The sequence below is a fragment of the Carettochelys insculpta genome, chromosome 17 (genome assembly GCF_033958435.1).
Source record: "Carettochelys insculpta isolate YL-2023 chromosome 17, ASM3395843v1, whole genome shotgun sequence".
Lineage (NCBI taxonomy): Eukaryota > Metazoa > Chordata > Testudines > Carettochelyidae > Carettochelys > Carettochelys insculpta.
The window spans coordinates 31,694,534-31,713,394 of NC_134153.1; the positions used below are offsets into that span (position 1 = coordinate 31,694,534).

At 46.6% G+C, this 18,861-nt stretch overlaps 1 protein-coding gene across 11 annotated transcripts in view; it reads right to left on the minus strand.

The window, feature by feature from the left end:
- Positions 1-18,861, minus strand: part of CHD6 (chromodomain helicase DNA binding protein 6) — a 209,956-nt gene that overhangs the window by 101,298 nt on the left and 89,797 nt on the right. For all 11 annotated transcript variants that reach the window (XR_012647850.1, XM_075011571.1, XM_075011572.1 and 8 more), the window contains one exon: positions 1,641-2,131. Coding sequence is in view for 10 of the 11 variants with exons in the window: in XM_075011572.1 (XP_074867673.1) it covers positions 1,641-2,131 (491 nt within the window). In the remaining variant the exon portion in view is untranslated. The remainder of the gene's footprint in view (positions 1-1,640; positions 2,132-18,861) is intronic.

An 18,861-nucleotide genomic window follows, 5' to 3' on the forward strand; every position in this document is an offset into this window, starting at 1 on the left:
CCCAAGTCACTGCTCACTTCCACAGCCAGCTCTGGCCTCTGCCTAGTCCCTTGACTACACCACACAGGCCAGGGCAGCTGCTGGCAGTCCCTTTTCACATACTGTCTGGGGCTGTGGCTTTTGTCCAGTTCCAGCTGCAACCCTCGAATAAGCAATGTTTGGGACTGCCTGGACATGCCTGTCTCTTGCCAGCACAGCACTCCCATCATTGAAATGCACTTGGCATACAGATTATACATAGCAAGCCACAACATCCAGATACCAATCAATAAGTGAGTTTGCTACTGAGCCCTCCAAAATTTATTTTAGCCAGCTGGAAGACAGGAAGTCAAATGCAGCTGGAGATGTAAAGACCTGATCTAGTACCATCGCATGTTACCAACTAATGGGCTTTCCGCAGGAATCGGAGCGCCTCTCCAGGCTCATCATCTCATTAAATGGACGAGAGACAAGCAAAAGCAGCAGTGTTACGTTACACAACACAACACAAAAGATCCCACAGGCTCTCTTCAAGCTCCAACATCTTCAGCTGACTCTTACGCTGCAAATGAGGGGGAAAGGGATCCTGCTTTCCACCGGGGCTTAGACCGACCTAAAATTTAGTTCTAGGAGACAGTGATTAGAGCTGGGAACTCCAAGACAGGGCTCAGCTTCTGACTAACAGTCACTGTGAGTCCCTTCTGGGTCATTGCTCTTATCTGTAAAGCAAGGATAAAACTCACCTTCCTCAATGGGCAAGCAGGCTTTACAAAGTGCTTTGAGATCCTTGCATGACAGGCCCACCAGAAGAAGAGCCTCATCCGAGTGCTGTTATTAACACCCTTGCTATTCCCTAGCCTCATTCAAAGGTGGCTCCAGGCACTATTCAAACTCACTTCCCACCTTTGTTGAAATGCTCCGGGCAGGAGGGGAGGTGTAGGTTGGGTGTTAGAAAAAGCTATTTTACCTGCCGGGGGGGGAGGGGAGAGAGAGAGAGTGTGCACTGCAATGCGTTATCTAGAGAGGCGGTGGAATCTCCATACCTAGACGTTTTAAAGTCCTGCTTGACAAAGCTCTGGCTGGGATGACTTAGTTGGGGTTGATCCTGCTTTAAGCATGGGGCTGGACTCGACCTCCTGAGGTCCCTTCCAGCCCTAGAATTCTATGAGTCTATGATTTAGACTCCTGTACCCACTAGCCCTACAAACAGCTTGGAATGGGAACAGCAGAATTCTTGTCAAACAGACTAAAAAGCCCATCTTGTGCCACCATCGTTTCACTAAGTACCTGTGGATCCCCATTACAAACCTGTGCCATACTGAAATGACTCTCACCTGATGCCTACTCAGTGACAATACATCCAGCCAAGGGGCTGGGATGAGGAGACAGGGTTCTGCACAGCGTGGTACCTCTGCCTGGTGTGTCATGCTGCCTAACCACCAGACAGATGTCACAGTGGGGTACCTGCACTTTGTATATCAGTATCAGCAAGAGCCCTGCAGACAAGAGTGCCCGGATGGTACTGCTCACATAGCTCACTCCATCATGCCAGCAGCCATCCCAGTCCAACCACACATCACCTTCGTGGACTAAAGGGAAGGGCAGCCCTGGTATGCTCTGAGCAGCCACTCCCCAGCCCTGGCCTTGGCAGAAAGACCCACCTGGTTTTTTTGGGTTTTGCCTTGGGGGCCCCCTCAGTGCTGCTCTTCTTTTCTTTAGGCTCCTTGGGGACTTTGGCCTCCCGGGGTTTCCTGGGTTTCTTGGCTGCCTCCTTTTGCTTGGGCTCCCTGGGTTTCTTGGGCTCCCTGGGTTTCTTGGGCAACTTTGGCTCTTTAGGCTCTCTCTTCCTCTTTGGCTTCACCTCTCTCTCCAGGGCTCCTTTCTCCCCCACTTCCAACTCCCCCACGGCCTTTTTCTTCCGTTTCTTCTTCACCCCGGTGCCCCCGCCCCCGCTGTCCTGCATGCCATTCTGGGATAGTGCCCTCTGCTGCTCAGCCTCGCCAGGCTCCTCTTCTGGGCACTGGTAGTGACTGGCCAAGTCTGCAACATTCCTGTGGGGGTGCAGGTCCTCCTGGTCGGTGCTGCTGGCAAAGGGGGCCTGGGGCTTGTGCTCACAAGGGAGCGAGGTGCCAGACATCAGGGAATGACCGAGCTGCAAAGAGAGAAGAAAGGAGAAGTGTTAGCAAATGGCCCCTATAATCATGGCAGGTGGGGGCTGCTGGGGCCCTGTCAGGCTACAAACTGCATTGATCCTCACAAGTCCATGGGTGGTGCTACATGCAAACCCATGGTAGTTTTCAGCACAGCCTGACTGTTCTGCCAAGGCTGCCCAGTGGAGCAATATGCCCCCGGTGCAGACACTGGGTGCCAGATGCTCTAACAGGACCATATTTGGTGATGCACTGCTGCATGCTGGTAGACACACAGATTCTTAGCATAAAACTGTCAATAAACCATAACAATCAGCACTTGTATAGGGCTATGCAACCGTCCATCAGACAGCACTGTATCAAAGTGTCAGTCTCACTCCTCCACTTTGACCGCTGAAGCAGGCAAGGCCACAAGCAGAGCTGGCAGCTGCATGCTGGCCTCCTGGCTCCCAGTCCAGAGTCCCCAGGAGCAGAACTCATTTCAAGCTGCTGCCAGGCAGAGGGGAAGTTTGCACCTCCCCTATTCAGGGACTGCAGGGGCCTAGCACCTGTGCCTTGATGGCCTTATAGGGCTTTGCAGGGTCTCTGACTTGCCCTAGCTACATCCCACCTTCTACCTGGCACACATCTCATGCACCCAGACCTGCCGTGCATGTGGCAGACCCCATGGCCAGACATGAGCTCCCAAGACAGGCGTGTTCCCTGGACTTATGCCTGCCCTGCAGCCTCTTTGCAGCTGCCTCGCTGGCCCAGAGGAACCTTAGGGAATGCCCAGGGGGAGGTTGCATGAAGTGTGTCTCACTCAGCATGCAGACAGGAGCAGATGCCAAGCTACACACAAGGCTGGGTCACTGATGCTTCGTTCTAAAGCCACTCCCAACACCGATACTGCAAGCTGTGGAAACCTGAAGTAACTGAAGGTATTCTCTGCTTGGCCATGCTTCTGGTGTTCACTTATTTTTTTAATTTCTTCAGCACTAACCAGTGAATGAATTCAACCTCCCTCCTACCAGCTCTCCCAGCCACAGGCAGGCAGAGTAAAACTAGCACAGCAAACTCCATAGCTGGCAAAACAAGCCACAATAGGGGAGTAGAGACATCCCCCCTGCCACCAAGGCCTGAATAGGGCACCCTGGAAGGATGGGGTTTACTTTCCCCTGGAGCGAGGACCATTTGGAAGGATTCTTGCTGGGACTGGGGCTGTGCCCAGTACTTATGGTGGACCCTGAACTCCATGTGATCTTTCAAAACAGGACAGGACATGTCATAGGAAATGTTATTGTTCCTCAGAAATGCTACCAGAGATAGACAGTGACAGCAGGATGCTCACAAGCCAGCCAGAAACGGGGTTGGGTCTATGCATGTAAGAAACAGGATGAAATTAAAAAAAGTGGGGGAAAAGGTTGGCCCAGGCTCCTTTTGAGCTTCCCAGCCTTGCAAGCCTGTGAGAAAGCAGTAGCAGTGCTGTCTTTTGATCTGGATGCTTTCGGCCTGACCACTCCAGCGTGAGAGGGAAGGAAGATATGAAAGACCTCTGAGCTACCAAAGCACACATAGATCACTGGCTGTTCCTCCGCTGCTAGGGCCTGTACTGCCTCCACTGACTGCTGCCACAAACCAGGAGATGGACCATGTGATTCTATGACCAAGAGGGAGAGTCATGGAAGAAGTAATAAGGAGCAGCATGCTTCCTTTCTTAGGGTATGTCTACACTACTAAGATTTGCCAAGGAAACTGATGTCAACACAAGTCACTAAGCATGTTTATATCTTCTCCCTCTGTCAACAGATCGTGTCCACATTTTCATCTCCGCCATCAATAGTGGGAGCAATGCACTGTGGGTACAAACCCCACAGCACCTGGTGACACCATCTTTTGCTAAGTATTGTGGGACCACAGAACAGAACATGGGGCCACCTAGGTGCTCTGCACAGCATCCCTGCAGGCACTGCTTTCTTCAGAAGCTTCTGGCCTCTTTTCTCACTTCTTCCCAACTGCCAGTCTCTGCCGTGCGCTCCCCCATCAGCAGCTAGAAAGAATGGATCCCACGCTTCTCTCACATGCTCTGCTAACTGTCTTGAGGACCTCATGCATAGGAGTGGAGATCATCTTGGAACTACTGACAGAGGAAGAAGACTCAGAGGAACCTGACAGCACTCATGATATGGACCATGGCAACCTCTCACTGTGTTTGGCAGGCACAGAGCACCCATCACAGGGTAGACTGATGCTTTTGGGCTAGGGAAACCAGCACTGACTGTTAGCATTGCACTGTAACGTAGGTGTGGAATGAAAACCAGTGGCTACAGAACTTCAGGCTGCAAAAAAGCAACCTTCCTGGAACTGTGTGTTGAACTAGCTCCTACACTGCAGTGCAAGGACACCTGAGCGAGACCTGCCTTCTCTGTTGAGAATTGTGCATCAATTGTGAGTAGAAGCTGGTGACTCTGGCTTTCTACCAGTCAGTTGCAAATCAGTTTGCAGTAGGGAAATCTACTGCTGGTGCTGTCCTGCTGCAAACATGCTGGGCAGTAAATTGTATTCTGCTACATAGGACTGGAATTCCGAGAAATGTGCACGACCTAGCAGCTGGCTTTGAAAACATGGGACATCGATGGGGGGCCAACAGAGGCACACATATTCCAATTCTATTACCAGCGCAGCTTGCCACCACGTACAGCAAACTGGAAGAGATACTTTTTCATGGTGCTGCCGGCACTTGTGGATCACCATGGGCATTTCACAGACATCAGCATGGGCTGGGCTGGAAAAATGAATGACGCACGCATGTTCCAGAACACTGGCCTGTACAGAAAGCTGCATGTGGGGATTTTTTTCCAGACCACAAGATTACAGTAGGAGATGTAGAAATGCCCCTTGTGATCCTGGGGTACACAGCTTACCCCAGGTAGTCCTGGCTCATGAAACTATATGGGAGGCACCTGGAGAGAAGTAAGGAACACTTTAACAACAGACTAAGCAGGTGCCACATCAAAGTCGAATGCACCTTTAGGAGACTGAAGGTGAGATGGCGGTGTCTCTATGACAGGCTAGACCTCCCTGAGGACAACATTTTCATGATTATCACAGCTTGTTGCACTTTGCATAATTTGTGTGAATCTAAGGGGAAACTGTAACAGAGAGGAAGACGTGCTAGTCTATACACTATCAAAACAAAAAGCAGTCAAGTAGCACTTTAAAGACTAGCAAAATAGTTTATTAGGTGAGCTTTCGTGGGACAGACCCACTTCTTCAGACCACAGCCAGACCAGAACAGACTCAATATTTAAGGCACAGAGAACCAAAAACAGTAAGCAAGGAGGACAAATCAGAAAAAGATAATCAAGGTGAGCAAATCAGAGAGTGGAGGGTGGGGGGGAGAGGTCAAGAATTAGATTGAGCCAAGTATGCAGACGAGCCCCTATAGTGACTCAGAAAGTTCACATCACGATTTAAACCATGTGTTAATGTGCCAAATTTGAATATAAAAGCCAGCTCGGCTGCTTCTCTTTCCAGAACGGTGCGATAATTCTTCTTCAGTAAAACACATACCTTTAGGTCACTGACAAAATGCTCCATTCCATTAAAATGTTGACTAACTGGTTTGTGGATCTGGAGTGTTTTGATGTCTGTTTTGTGCCCATTGACCCTTTGTCTAAAGGAGTTAGAAGTCTGTCCAATATACAAAGCATCTGGACATTGTTGGCACGTGATGGCATATATGATGTTAGTAGAGGAGCATGAGAAAGTGCCCGTGATTCTGTGAGTAACCTGGTTAGGTCCAGTGATGGTATTTCCAGAGAAGATATGATGGTATTTCCAGAGAAGCTGGCAGCAGGCTTTGTTGCAGGGAAAGGTTCCAGGACTGGTATTCCTGGGCTATAGACTGTGGCTGTTAGTGAGGATCCTCATGAGGTTGGGAGGTTGTCTGTAGGAGAGAACAGGCATGTCACTCAGGGCCTTCTGGAGTGTAGCATCCTGATTAAGGATAGGTTGTAGGTCTTTAATAATTCGTTGCAGTGGTCTGAGTTGGGGGCTATAGACAATTACCAGTGGTGTTCTGTTCTTGGCTTTTTTGGGCCGATCTTGGAGTAGCTGGTCTCTGGGTATTCATCTGGCCCTGTCGATTTGTTTTTATATTTCTCCTGGCAGGTAATTCAGGTTTATGAATATTTGGTAGAGATCTTGTGGTTTTTGCTCTCTGTCAGTAGGATCAGAGCAAATGCGACTGTATCTAAGGGCTTGACTGTAAACAATGAATCTAGTTGTGTGTGCAGGATGGAAGCTAGAAGTGTGTCGGTAAGTATAGCAGTCAGTGGGTTTCTGTTAGAGTGTGGTACTGATCAGGCCATCCTTGATTAGTACTGTAGTGTCCAGGAAATGTATCTCTTGCATGTTGTAATTGAGGCATAAGTTGATGGTGGGGTGCAGGTTGTTAAAGTCTCTGTGGAATTCTTCTAGAGCCTCTGTACCATGGGTCCAAATCATAAAGATGTCATCAATGTATCTTAAGTAGAGGAGTGGTAATAGGGGACGAGAGCTGAGGAATCGTTGTTCCAGGTCAGCCATAAATATATCAGCATATTGTGGGGCCATGCGGGTGCCCACAGCAGTTCCACGAATCTGAAGGTATAAACTGTCCCCAAAACGGAAACGATTGTGTGTGACAACAAAGTTACAGAGGTCAGACACTAGATTGGCTGTGGTGGCCCTCCACTCTCTGATTTGCTCACCTATATTATCTTTTTCTGATTTGTCCTCCTTGCTTACTGCTTTTGGTTCTCTGTGCCTCAAATATTGAGTCTGTTCTGGTCTGGCTATGGTCTGAAGAAGTGGGTCTGTCCCACGAAAGCTCACATAATAAATTATTTTGCTAGTCTTTAAAGTGCTACTTGACTGCTTTTTCTTTTTAAGGGGAAATTGATTGCTCAGGGTGGAACACAGCTACAGAGCTTGAGCTGGAGCTCTGTGCGACTGTTTACATCAGTGCAGCTTTGAGAGTGCACTGAAATAAACCTGTTATAGGTGCCTCCAGGCGGCACACCCAAACCTACCAATGCAATGCACAGACAGGAACATGTCTTTAAAGCCTGCACCAGGCACTGCAGTGACTGGTCTGTGAAACTGTTAAATGATAAATAAAGGCTGTAGAACCATTATAAAAGTGTGCCTTTATTCATCAGAAAACAGTGTAGTAAAATGCAATAAAACACCACTGACAGCTGGTAAGGGAGCTGCTAGCAAAGGTTTACAACTCAGAAATGTGTGTAGGTCCTGGTCTCGTAATCAAATTTGGGAGAGTGAGTAGAGTACATGGGAAAATGAGGACTCCCAGAAACTGAAAAGGAATGTGAGGGCATGGAATGGGGATTGCTCAACACAGAATTCTCAATCTGCTGGAGGCAGGGATGAACCTGTGTTGGCTCACTCTGCTGTTTCACTGAATGCTGGAGGATCTCAGTCTATCCCTCGGTCACCCTGCTTATACCTCCTATGGCCTGCCTGGAGAAGGCCTGGCTGTCCTAGCAGTTCCTCAGCCCCCTTTCCAAGCATTGCTCCTGACTTCTGCAGTCACTTACTGGTTGATTTAGCACTTTGCTGACCACTCAGAGCCCATTTCACACAAGGATCGAGAAGTGTGCCCTTGTGTCCCCGTGCCTACAGGTCACTCGCAGCTGGGACTGAAGACACTCCTCCCTGCATACACTGATCAGATCTAAGAGCTCCATGCTGGTCCAAGTGGGAGAACATTTGGTGTGATGATGAGCCATGAGCACCTGGGAAGACGCTATGAAACCACTGCATGATGAGCCATCTTGCAAGGAAGTTCAGATGCTCAAGCAGCAAGAAATTGTATTTAAATTTTTCAGGGCTTGCAAGGCATGGAGGGGGGTAGCTGCTCACCTAGCTGCAGGGCAGTGGCCAACTGGGGATTGTGGGCCACACCATGGAGGCCCAATCAGCAACCAAATGCCTAAGATGTCTATACTGCATGTTTATTGACAACAGAGGGAGAGGAAAACACTACTGTCCCTTGTGGAGCTGGACCTTTTCTGCCAATGCACGCTCATTTTCCCTCAGAGCTGGCACTCACTGTAGTTAGGAGGAAGATGCTTTGTATTTTTCACACATACAAAAGCTGAACCCCCTCCTTCATAGTGTGACTCTCAACTCAGACTTAGGTCAGGAGCAAGCAGTAGCCCTCTCCTTAATCTCGCTGTAATGTCAGCACGTGGTGCAGGATTGGGTGCTGCAAGATAAGGCAGAAGGGCTGTACATCTTCTCCATAGGGCACCAGACTTAATCCAGACCTGCTGGTTTAGGACCGAAGAGTCTGGCAAGCCCCAATTCCAGTTCCCACATCACAAACTCCCTCCATGCTTGGCACTAATTAGCAGCCCTCTGATGACCCAGGGGTGTGTTGGAGGAATTGGCCCTTCTGCTGCCCTGGCAATAAATAAGGGACTTCCATTCACTTGGGTTCTCAGGTCCCTGCCTTCATCAGCACTAAAGCCATGTTCCATTTTTGGATCACTGCAATGTTAATACAAGTTATCAACAATGTGCAAAATAGCTAAAGAATAATCAGTATTAATGATGCCTTAGTTACTAAGTGCCCCTAATTTCCCCTGAAAAGGTGACAAAATTTGAATCCTTACTTTCGAGCCAGGGCCAGCGTCTCTGTAACGCCAGCTGCTGAGCCTGGTGTTCAGGATTTGCCTTGCAGATGCACAGTGGGTGAGTAGAAGTGCTCTTCATGGGAGTACAGTGTGCCTGACACTGTGTGATGGGATGCCAGGGCACGTGGGAGGCTTCCCCCTTCATGAACCACTTCCTTGATTTGCAGGAGTTGGGGCATGAGCTGAACAAAACCCGACCAAGCTGTGAACAAACCTTTGGTTTTAGAAACTATCAGGTATGTAGAATTCTTGAATATTCCATACCCATGGCACAAGCTCCTACCACTTATGCGCCCATGTACTGCAAGGTGGGGACGTTAAACAAAAAAGTAAGCATGGATCCCAGTGTCTGATGTTGCAGGTCACAGTGTGCATCCAGCTTCAGCCCAACTCCAATCAAACAATGCCTCTTACACATGCCATCCCTACCGTGGGACATGCTCCTTCTTTCTGCATGAAAGGCTACAGGTTTGTCTCAAATGCCCATGTTCAACATTCCCCCCACTGCTAGGTCACTTCTCTTGGTGACAAGCAAACCCCTTATTAACCCTTAATAGGCAGGACAGGGGTACATGCTGCTGCCCACCAGCTGAGCTGTAAGGTAACCCCCTATGCACCTGGCCTCTCCATGAGCAGTGCATCGAGGCTGTTCTCTGCCACTGATCACTCATTGGCCCTAGAGTGTTTAGCGGTGAAGTCATCAGCACTGTACAGCCCCAGAATATGTCACCACTATACATGGCTGTGAGGGGTGTGATTCCTTACCATGACAACCATACCAGTAACACCCCAGAGCAAAATGTACTTATATTGATATGTGGTACTTTAGCCACATCTACACTACCACTACCGCTGGCAAAACACTTCTGTTGCCCAAGCTGTAGGGAAAAAAACACAACTCCCATCCCCTCAGCAACACGTTTCATCAGCGTAAGTGGTAGGGTGCACAGCACTATGTCAGTAGGAGCATCTCCAATTGACAAAGCTAGGGCTATGCCTTAGGGGTAGTTAATTGTATTACCAGGAGGGCTCCCTCATTAGCATAGAGCAGCTCCACAAGATATCTTAGAGCAATGCTGTTGCAATCAATACAGTTGTGCTAGTCTAAGCTCACTAGTGTAGATGTGGCCTGAATACCCCAACAGTTCATTTTGCTCTACCAACTGAAATAAACTGCATCCACATAAGCACACACAGGCCTAGTGAACCTCTCTCATCCAGCACCCTTAGGACTCGATCACGCTGGACAAGAGAATTCACCAGACAACAGATGGTCAATATTTTCTAGCACATTACCAATGCTTCCACTGCTTACTGGGCTCAAACATTTAGGGGTAAATAAGAGCACAAAACGCTGAGAGCCAAGACTGGTGGCTGTAAACAAACTTTATGGGACCATGGGAAAGTTGGCCAGACCCATGATAACCAGTCATCTGGTTTACTAAAATCATTCCAAATTATAGAGGGGATTCTGGATTAGAGAGGTTGAACCTGCACTGATGAGAGCTATCAATCTAAGGGCTGTGTCTAGATTGCTGAGAACTATCAGCAAAGAGATACACAAATTGCTTACCCTATTTGCATATCTCTTGCCGACAGTTCCATCGAGGAAGGCTTTCCCAACATTTGGTCCGTCCACAAAGTCAAATGTCTGGAAAAGCCCCTCTGCCGCGATATCCCTTCTGCCTCATGTAACAAGAAGGACAGAGATGTTGGCAGAATGCTCCTGATGTGGCAGACTTCTGCCAAGAGACCTCCAGTTTCCTGCCAGAATTTCAGCTACATGAATAGCACAGCTGAAGCTGACATACTTAGATCTACTTACCTTAGTGCCTTCATTGGTGTGTGTCAACAGGAGATTCTCTCCCACTAATTCCCCCTTGCACTTCTCATTTTGATGAAGTGCCAGAATCAATGGGAGAGTGAGTGATGGTCAATTTATCATGTCTATACTAGACTCGATAAATCAACCCCCTGCTGGATAGATCACTGCCTGTCAATCCAATGCATAGTGTAGACATACTCCCATATTCGTATAACTGCATCTACTTTGACAATGCAGGGCAGACATGTTGGTAACATGGGCAGAACAAAGTCCAGATCAACAAAAGTAGTTAGGTGCCTACCTCCTTTTCTTTTCCACAGTACTTAAGCACCGCCTCCCCCCACCCCCCCCCAAAAAAAAAAAAAAGACCAAATGAGCCAAAACTTTGAAGTGCAAATAAGGCCCTTGCTTTCATCAGCACAACTGGGCACAGACCTAGGTGGTAGTTTGACTAGTCCAAAGCAATGACAAGGAGGCAGGGAAAGGATCCTGAGCTATGCTTTATTAGTGATGGGCCTGAGCCAGCATCCAGACAAGAGGTTTATCAGGTTGGGACTTCAGGAGAATACACACTGGATTAGATGACCTCCTGAGGTCCCTTCGAGCCCCACAATTCTATGAGAAGCCTCACTACAGCTTGGCAGGCCCTCTACTAGGGGTGTCTTTTTCCATCTCAGAGCAGAAGGAGTCTTTGACTGTGCTAGATCCAGATCTCACCCAGACAGCCCAGGTATTTAAACACTGCACTTCATGCAGCAGACTGGCCCTACTGACTGCAGGGAGTACATTTCCTAAGGTGACCTTTGCAGAGCACTGGCTTTGAGCAAGGGCCAGGAATGTTGCCCGAGACCCATTAAAACCTCAGGCCCAGCAAGAAAAGACAACAGAAATACCAGTTTAAATCAGCCAGTCAGTCCCTTTCCTGATGTGATGATGTAACTCATACAACTGCCAGGAAAACAGCAAAGAAACAATGTAAGTGAGGTAATATCTTTTATTAGATCCACTTCTTTTAGTGTAAGGCACAAGCTTCTGAGCTCACACACTGCTTTCTTCCCCAGATCTGAGGAAGAGCTCAAGACACACTGGAAAATATTGTTAATCAGAAGGAGCAATGCAGTGTTTCTCAATCAGTTGCAGGTGTACCTTGGGGGTATGCTAAGGTCTTCAAGGGCATACAGCAATTTATTTAGATATTTGCCTAGTTTTACAACAGGCTACATCAACAATCTAAAAGTTCATTCAATGACTTGTTTCTACTGCTTCATGTGTCTTAGGCTGAAATGTAAGTACAATATTTCTATTCCAATTCACTCATATGATAATGTAATGGCAGAAAGTCACTGAAATTTCAGTAGTAGTCTGCTGGGATATTTTGGCATATTTTTGTACGCAGTTTTAAGTGAGGTGTAATTTGGTGGTATGCAAAACAAATATGACTCCTGAAAAAGGTACAGTAATCTGTAAAGGTTGAATGGCACATTTCAAACCTTAGATTACCTTAGGACCATTTTCTCAACGAGTGGGATGCATACACTTAGTGGTATACAAGAGAAGGAGGGTGGTACTTATCAAAACAAAAAAGCAGCCCAGTAGCACTTTAAAAGACTAACAATAATTTGTTAGGTGAGGAGCTTTCGTGGGACAGACCCACTTCTTCACATCACAGCCACACCAGAACAGACTCAACATTTAAGGCACAGAGAACCAAAAATAGTAATCAAGGTTGACAAATCAGAAACATTATTACCAAGGTAAGCAAATCATCTAATTACCTAAATCTTGAATTATCTAATTCTTGACTTCCCCCACTCCTCCTTTTGCCCCTCTGCGTTCTGATTCGCTCATCTTGGTAATAATTTTTCTCATTTGTCAACCTTGATTACTATTTTTGGTTTTCTGAGCCTTAAATATTGAGTCTGTTCTGGTATGCTTGTGATCTGAAAAAGTGGGTCTATCCCACCAAAGCTCATCACGTAATAAATTATTTTGTCTTTAAAGTGCTACTGGACTGCTTGTTTTGATAATATATGGACAAGCACGGCTAACTCTGTTACTATTCAACATGCAATGGGGTACTTATGATTTTTTTTAAAGGGATACTTTTTTAAATAAAGTTGAGAAACACTTGCATAATGCATGTGTGGAGGGGGATGGGGGGCAAGCTCATTTGGGGGAAGGAAAAAAAAAAGCTGGCACCTGGAAGTTAGACTGCTGCATACCAAGGGTTTCAAGAGCACAACTGAGGGTAGCAGGCACTGCAGTGTGTTACAAACTGTAATGAGCCATAAAACCTGTTTTCCTGTTAAGTCCGTGGTTTTTGGTATTTAGCAGAGCGAAGAATTTAAAGTTCCCAGACATATTTTGAAGGTATCAAAACAAAAAGCAGTCAAGTAGCACTTTAAAGACTCGCAAAATAGTTTATTAGGTGAGCTTTCGTGGGACAGACCCACTTCTTCAGACCACAGCCAGACCAGTGCTTTATATCTGGCTATGGTCTGAAGAAGTGGGTCTGTCCCACGAAAGCTCACCTAATAAACTATTTTGCGAGTCTTTAAAGTGCTACTTGACTGCTTTTTGTTTCGATAGTGTATAGACTAGCACGGCTTCCTCTCTGTTACTATTCAACATGAAAGGCACTATATTTTGAAAGTGTTGTTGCAAGTTTCCTTGAGGACAAGTACTAAAAGATCAGAAATGGAGTGAGATCACTATGTGAAAAGTGGTCACTCACGGAAGACAGTGTTTGTCTTTTTTTCCCTGTGACATCGTTCAAAAGTGCTGTGTTTGGTTTCAATTTTGTTCATCTTTAAAGTGCTACTTGACTGCTTTTTGTTTTGATACCTCTCTAAAGCAATGCAATCTCATAGGTCGTCTCCATCCTACTTCTTGTTCACCCAATTCCTAAGACAAACAAGTTTGTTTACATTATGGGAGATCAAGTCGCCCAATTCTTCCTTACCATGACACCTTACCATGCTGCTTACAAACAGGGAGGAACTAACAGGGAAGATAGAGGTGGGAGACAACCTGGGAAACAGTGATCATCAGATGGTAGAGTTCAGGATCCTGACCAAAGTAAGGAAAGAGCAGTAAATTACACACCTTGGACGTCAGAAAAGCAGACTTTGACTCCTTCAGGAACCTGATGGGCAGAATCCCCTGGAATGCTACCAAGAAGGGAAAAGGAGCCCAGGAAATCTGGCAGTATTTTAAAGGAAGCCCTATTGAAGGCGCAGAAAGAAACTGTCCTGACGCACAGCAAGAGAAGTAAATATGGTAGGAGACCAGACCAGCTTACTGGGGAAATCGTTGGAAAACTTAGGCACATAAGGGGAGCTTACAAAAAGTGAAAACTTGGACAGATGTCTAGGGAAGGATATAAAGGTACAGCTCGAGAATGCAGGGCAGTTATCAGGAAGGCGAAAGTGCAACTGGAATTGAGACTTGTGAGGAACGTGAAGGATAACAAGAAAAGTTTCTGCAGGCATGTGAGCAAGAAGGTGGTGATCAGAGAAGGCCTGGGGCCCCTACTGGATGAGGGAGCTGACCCAGTGACAGATGATGTACGGAAAGTGAAGTAATTAATGCTTTCTTTGCCTCTGTCTTCACAGACAAGGACAGCTCCCAGACGAATGCGATAAGTGATGCACTATGGGCTGAAGGTGGACAGCCTTTGGTGGGGAAAGAACAGGTTAGGAGCTACTTGAAAAAAGCTAAACGTACATAAATCCATGGGCCCGGACCTTATTCATCTGAGGGTTCTGAGAAAGTTGGCATATGTCGTTGACGAGCCCTTGGGCATTATCTTTGAAAAGTCGGGGAGATCAGGAGAGAGCCCAGATGATTGGAAGGCGGCAAATGTAGTGCCCATCTTTAAAAAAGGGAAGAAGGATAATCCGGGGAACTTTAGGCCAGTCAGTCTTACATCAGTCCCTGGAAAAGTCATGGAGGTGCTCCTCAAGGAAGTCATTTTGAGGCACTTGGAGGAGGGGAAAGTGATCAGGAAAAGTCAGCATGCATTCATGAAGAGCAAGTCATACCTGACCAAACTGATTAGTTTCCACGATGAGATAACTGGCTCTGTGGATTTGGGGGGGGGGGGGGGGGCGGAGAAAAAAAATCAATGGATATGATTTATCTTTACTTTAGCAAAGCTTTTGATATGGTCTCCCACAAGCAAGTTAAAGGAATGTGGATTGGATAAATGGACGGTAAGATGGATAGAAAGCTGGCTAGAAGGTAGGGCCCAGCGATAGCTATGATCAACAGCTCAATGTCAGGATGGTGGTTGGTTTCTAGTGGAGTGCCCCCAGGTTCGGTTCTGGGTCCTGTTCTGTTCAACATATTTATCAATGACCTGGATGAGGGGTTGGATTGCACCCTCAGCAAGTTTACCGATTACACTAAGCTAGGGGGAGACGTAGATATGCTGGAGGGTAGGGACAGGGTCCAGAGTGACTTAGACAAATTGGAAGACTGGGCTGCAAGAAATCTGATGAGGTTCAATAAGGACAAGTGCAGAGTCCTGCGCTTGGGCCGGAAGAATCCCAAGCATTGCTATAGGCTGGGGTCCGACTCGCTCAGTAGCAGTTCTGAAGAAAAGGGAGTTGTAGTGGATGAGCAGCTGGACATGAGTCAACAGTGTGCCATTGTAGCCAAGGCGGCTAATGGCATATTAGGTTGCATCAAGAGGAGCGCTGCCAGTAGATCCAGAGAAGAAGTGATTACTCCTCTTTATTTGGCTTTGGTGAGGCTGCATCTGGAGTACTGTGTTCAGTTCTGGGCCCCCAATTACAGGAAGGATGTGGATACACTGGAGAGGGTCCAGTGGAGGGCGACCAAAATACTTAGGGGGCTGGAGCATATGACCTATGAAGAAAGGTTGAGGGAATTGGGACTGTTTAGTCTGTAGAAGAGAAGATTGAAGGGGGACTTGATAACAGCCTCCAACTTACTGAAGGGAGGTCACAAAGAGGCTGTTCACCGTGGTCATGGATGGAAGAACACAGAACAATGGTCTGAAGTTGCAGTTGGGAAGGTCCAGGTTGAACATTAGGAAAAACTTTTTCCACTTGGAGGGTGGTGAACCATTGGAATGGTCTATCCAGGGAAGTAGTGGAGTCTCCATCCCTGGAGGTGCTTAAGTGTCGCCTTGACAAAGCCCTGGCTGGGCAGATCTGATGGGTTTGGTCCTGCCTAGGGCAGGAGGCTGGACTTGATGGCTTTTTTCGGTCTCTTCCAGCTCTATTGTTCTATGATCCGAAAGTGAGAATTTGCATTCACAAGGCACTTTGGTAGCTGGTGTTGCAAGGTATTACATGCTAGATATGCTAAACATTCATGTGCCCCTGTGTGCTTTGGCCCACCATTTCAGAGCACGATTCCATGCTGATGACGCCAGTCAGAAAAGTAATCTGAACTCCTTGTGGGGACAGAATTGTCTTTTGCTCTGTTTTATCTGCATTTTGACACATTTCATTTTATCACCATTTAGGATGGTGATCTAGCATATGTTGTTTTAAGAAAACTTTCATTGCAGATTTGACAAAATGCACAGAAGGTACCAACGTGAGACTTCTAAAAGATAGCTACAACACTTGACCCTGGGGTTTACAAACTGAAAAGCCTTCCAAAATGTGAAAGTGTCCAGGGATGAGCATGCTTTCAGAAATCTTTAAAAAGTAACTCTAATGCAGTAACTACAGAACCCAAACCACCACAAAAAAATCTTCCGCTGGTGGCACCTCATCTGAATTATTGAACAGAACCTGTCATCAGCATGGACGCATGATCTCTGGAATGGTGGATGACTCATTCAGGGACATAGAAACTTCAGCGACTCTAGCAAATAAATAACTTGAAATGCTGGCTACAACAGTGCCATGCAAATGCTTACCTATTCTCACTTTCAGGTGCACTGTAAACATGAAGCAGGCAGCATCATCCACTGCAAACAAAGTTGTTTACATGAGTGGTTGCTTGAACAAGAAGTAGAACTCAAGACTTGTAGGCTCTAAAGTTTCACCTTGTTTTATTTCCGAATGCAGGGGTTTTTGTATACAATTCTACAATTTTTAAGTTCAACCTTCATGATAAAGAGACTGCACTACATATTTTGTAAAAGGGGAATTGAAAAACACTTTTTTACAATACAAACATTCATAATAAAAAATAAAATGAAGTAAAGTAAATAAAGTAAATAAAGACTTTAACCATTTGGACATTTGTTGGGAGACCAATATATCAGCACACAGATAATCCAGGAAGTTTTCGGAGAATGCTGGGGATAATGTCTTGGTACAAATGCTGAACAAACCGACCCAGAGCCGTGCACAACTTGACCTGCTGCTCACAAACAGGGAAGAACTAGTAGGAAAAATAGAAGTGGGAGGAAACCTGGGCTGCAGCAACCATGAGATCGTAGATTTCAGGATCCAGACAAAAGGAAGAAAGGTGAGCAGTAACATACAGATACTTGATTTTGGAAGAGCAGACTTCAACTCCCTGAGAGAATGGATGAGCAGGATCCCTTGGGAAACAAGGATGATTGGGAAAAGAGTTCAACAGAACTGGCAGTATTTTAAAGCAGTCTTACTGAAGGCACAGGAACAAACCATCCCTCTGCAATAGTACAAAATGCAAACATGGTAGGGCAACCAGCTTGGCTTAACGGGGGAAATCCTTAGCCAGCTTAAATTCAAAAAGGATGCATACAAGAAATGGAAACGTGGACAGCTGACTAAGGAGGAATACAAACACACAGCTAGAGAATGCCGGGCAGTAGTCAGGAAAGCGAAAGCACAACTGGAACTGCAGCTGGCAAGGGATGTGAAGAGTAACAAGAAGGGTTTCTACAGGCATGTTAACAATAAACGGGTTATCAGAGAAGGTGTGGAGCCATTACTGGATGAGGGAGGTAACCTAGTGACAGATGATGTAGGAAAAGCTGAAGTACTCAATGCTTTTTTTGCCTCAGTCTTCACAGAAAGTCAACTTCCACAGGATGGTCCTAGACAATGCAGTATGGGAAGGTGGAGGGCAGCCATCTGTGGAGAAGGAACAAATTCCAAACTATCTAGAAAAACTAGATGTGCACGAGTCCATGGGTCCGGATTTAATGTACCCAAGGATGATGAGGGAATTGGCAGAGGTCACTGCTGAACCTTTAGCCATTATCCTTGAAGACTCTTGGAGAGCGGGGGAGATACTGGATGACTGGAAGAAGGCAAACCTAGTGCCCATCTTTAAAAAAGGAAAGAAGGACAATCCAGGGAACTATAGACTGGTCAACCTTTTCCTCAGTCCCTGGGAAAATAATGGAAGGAATCCTCAAGGAATCCACTTTGGAGCACTTGGAAGAAGGGAAGTGATCAAAAGTAGCCAACATGGATTCACCAGGGGCAAGTCCTGCTTGATCAATCTGATTAGCTTCTGTGATGACGTAACAAGCTCTGTGGACACGGGGAAGTCAGTGGACGTGATATACCTTGACTTCAGCAAGGCTTTTGATATGGACAAGAATGTTGTGGGAGACCGTAAGTTAAGGAAATATGGATTGGATCCTTGGACTATAAGATGGATAGAAAGCTGGCTTGAGGTTCAGGCTCAATGGGTAGTGGTCAATGGCTCAATATCTGGATGGAGGTCGGTTTCAAGAGGAGCGCCACAAGGCTCAGTTCTGGGGCTGGTGTGGTTCAACCTCTTTATTCATGACCTGGATGAGGGACTAAATTGCACCCTCAGCAAGTTTGCAGAAGACACAAAACTAGGGGGAGAGGGAGATACACTGGAAGGTAGAGAAAGAATCCAGAGTGACCTGGATAAATTGGAGGACTAGGCCAAAACAAATCTGATGCAGTTCAACAAGGAGAAAGGTAGAGTCCTGAGGCAGAAGAATCCCAAACATTGTTACAGGCTGGGAACAAATTGGCTCAGCAGCATTACAATGGAAAGGGACCTAGGGGTTATGGTGGACGAAAGGCTAGATATGAGTGAACAGTGTGCCCTTGTAGCCAAGAAGGCTAACGGCATACTAAGATGTATTTGGAAGAGCATTTTGAGCAGATTTAGAGAAATAGTTATTCCCCTCTATTCAGCACTGGTGAGGCCACATCTTGAATACTGGGTCCAGTTTTGGGCCCCCCAGTATAATAAGGATGTGGATTTGCTGGAGAAGGTTCAGCGGAGGGCAACAAAAATGATTAAGGGGCTGGAGCACAAGACC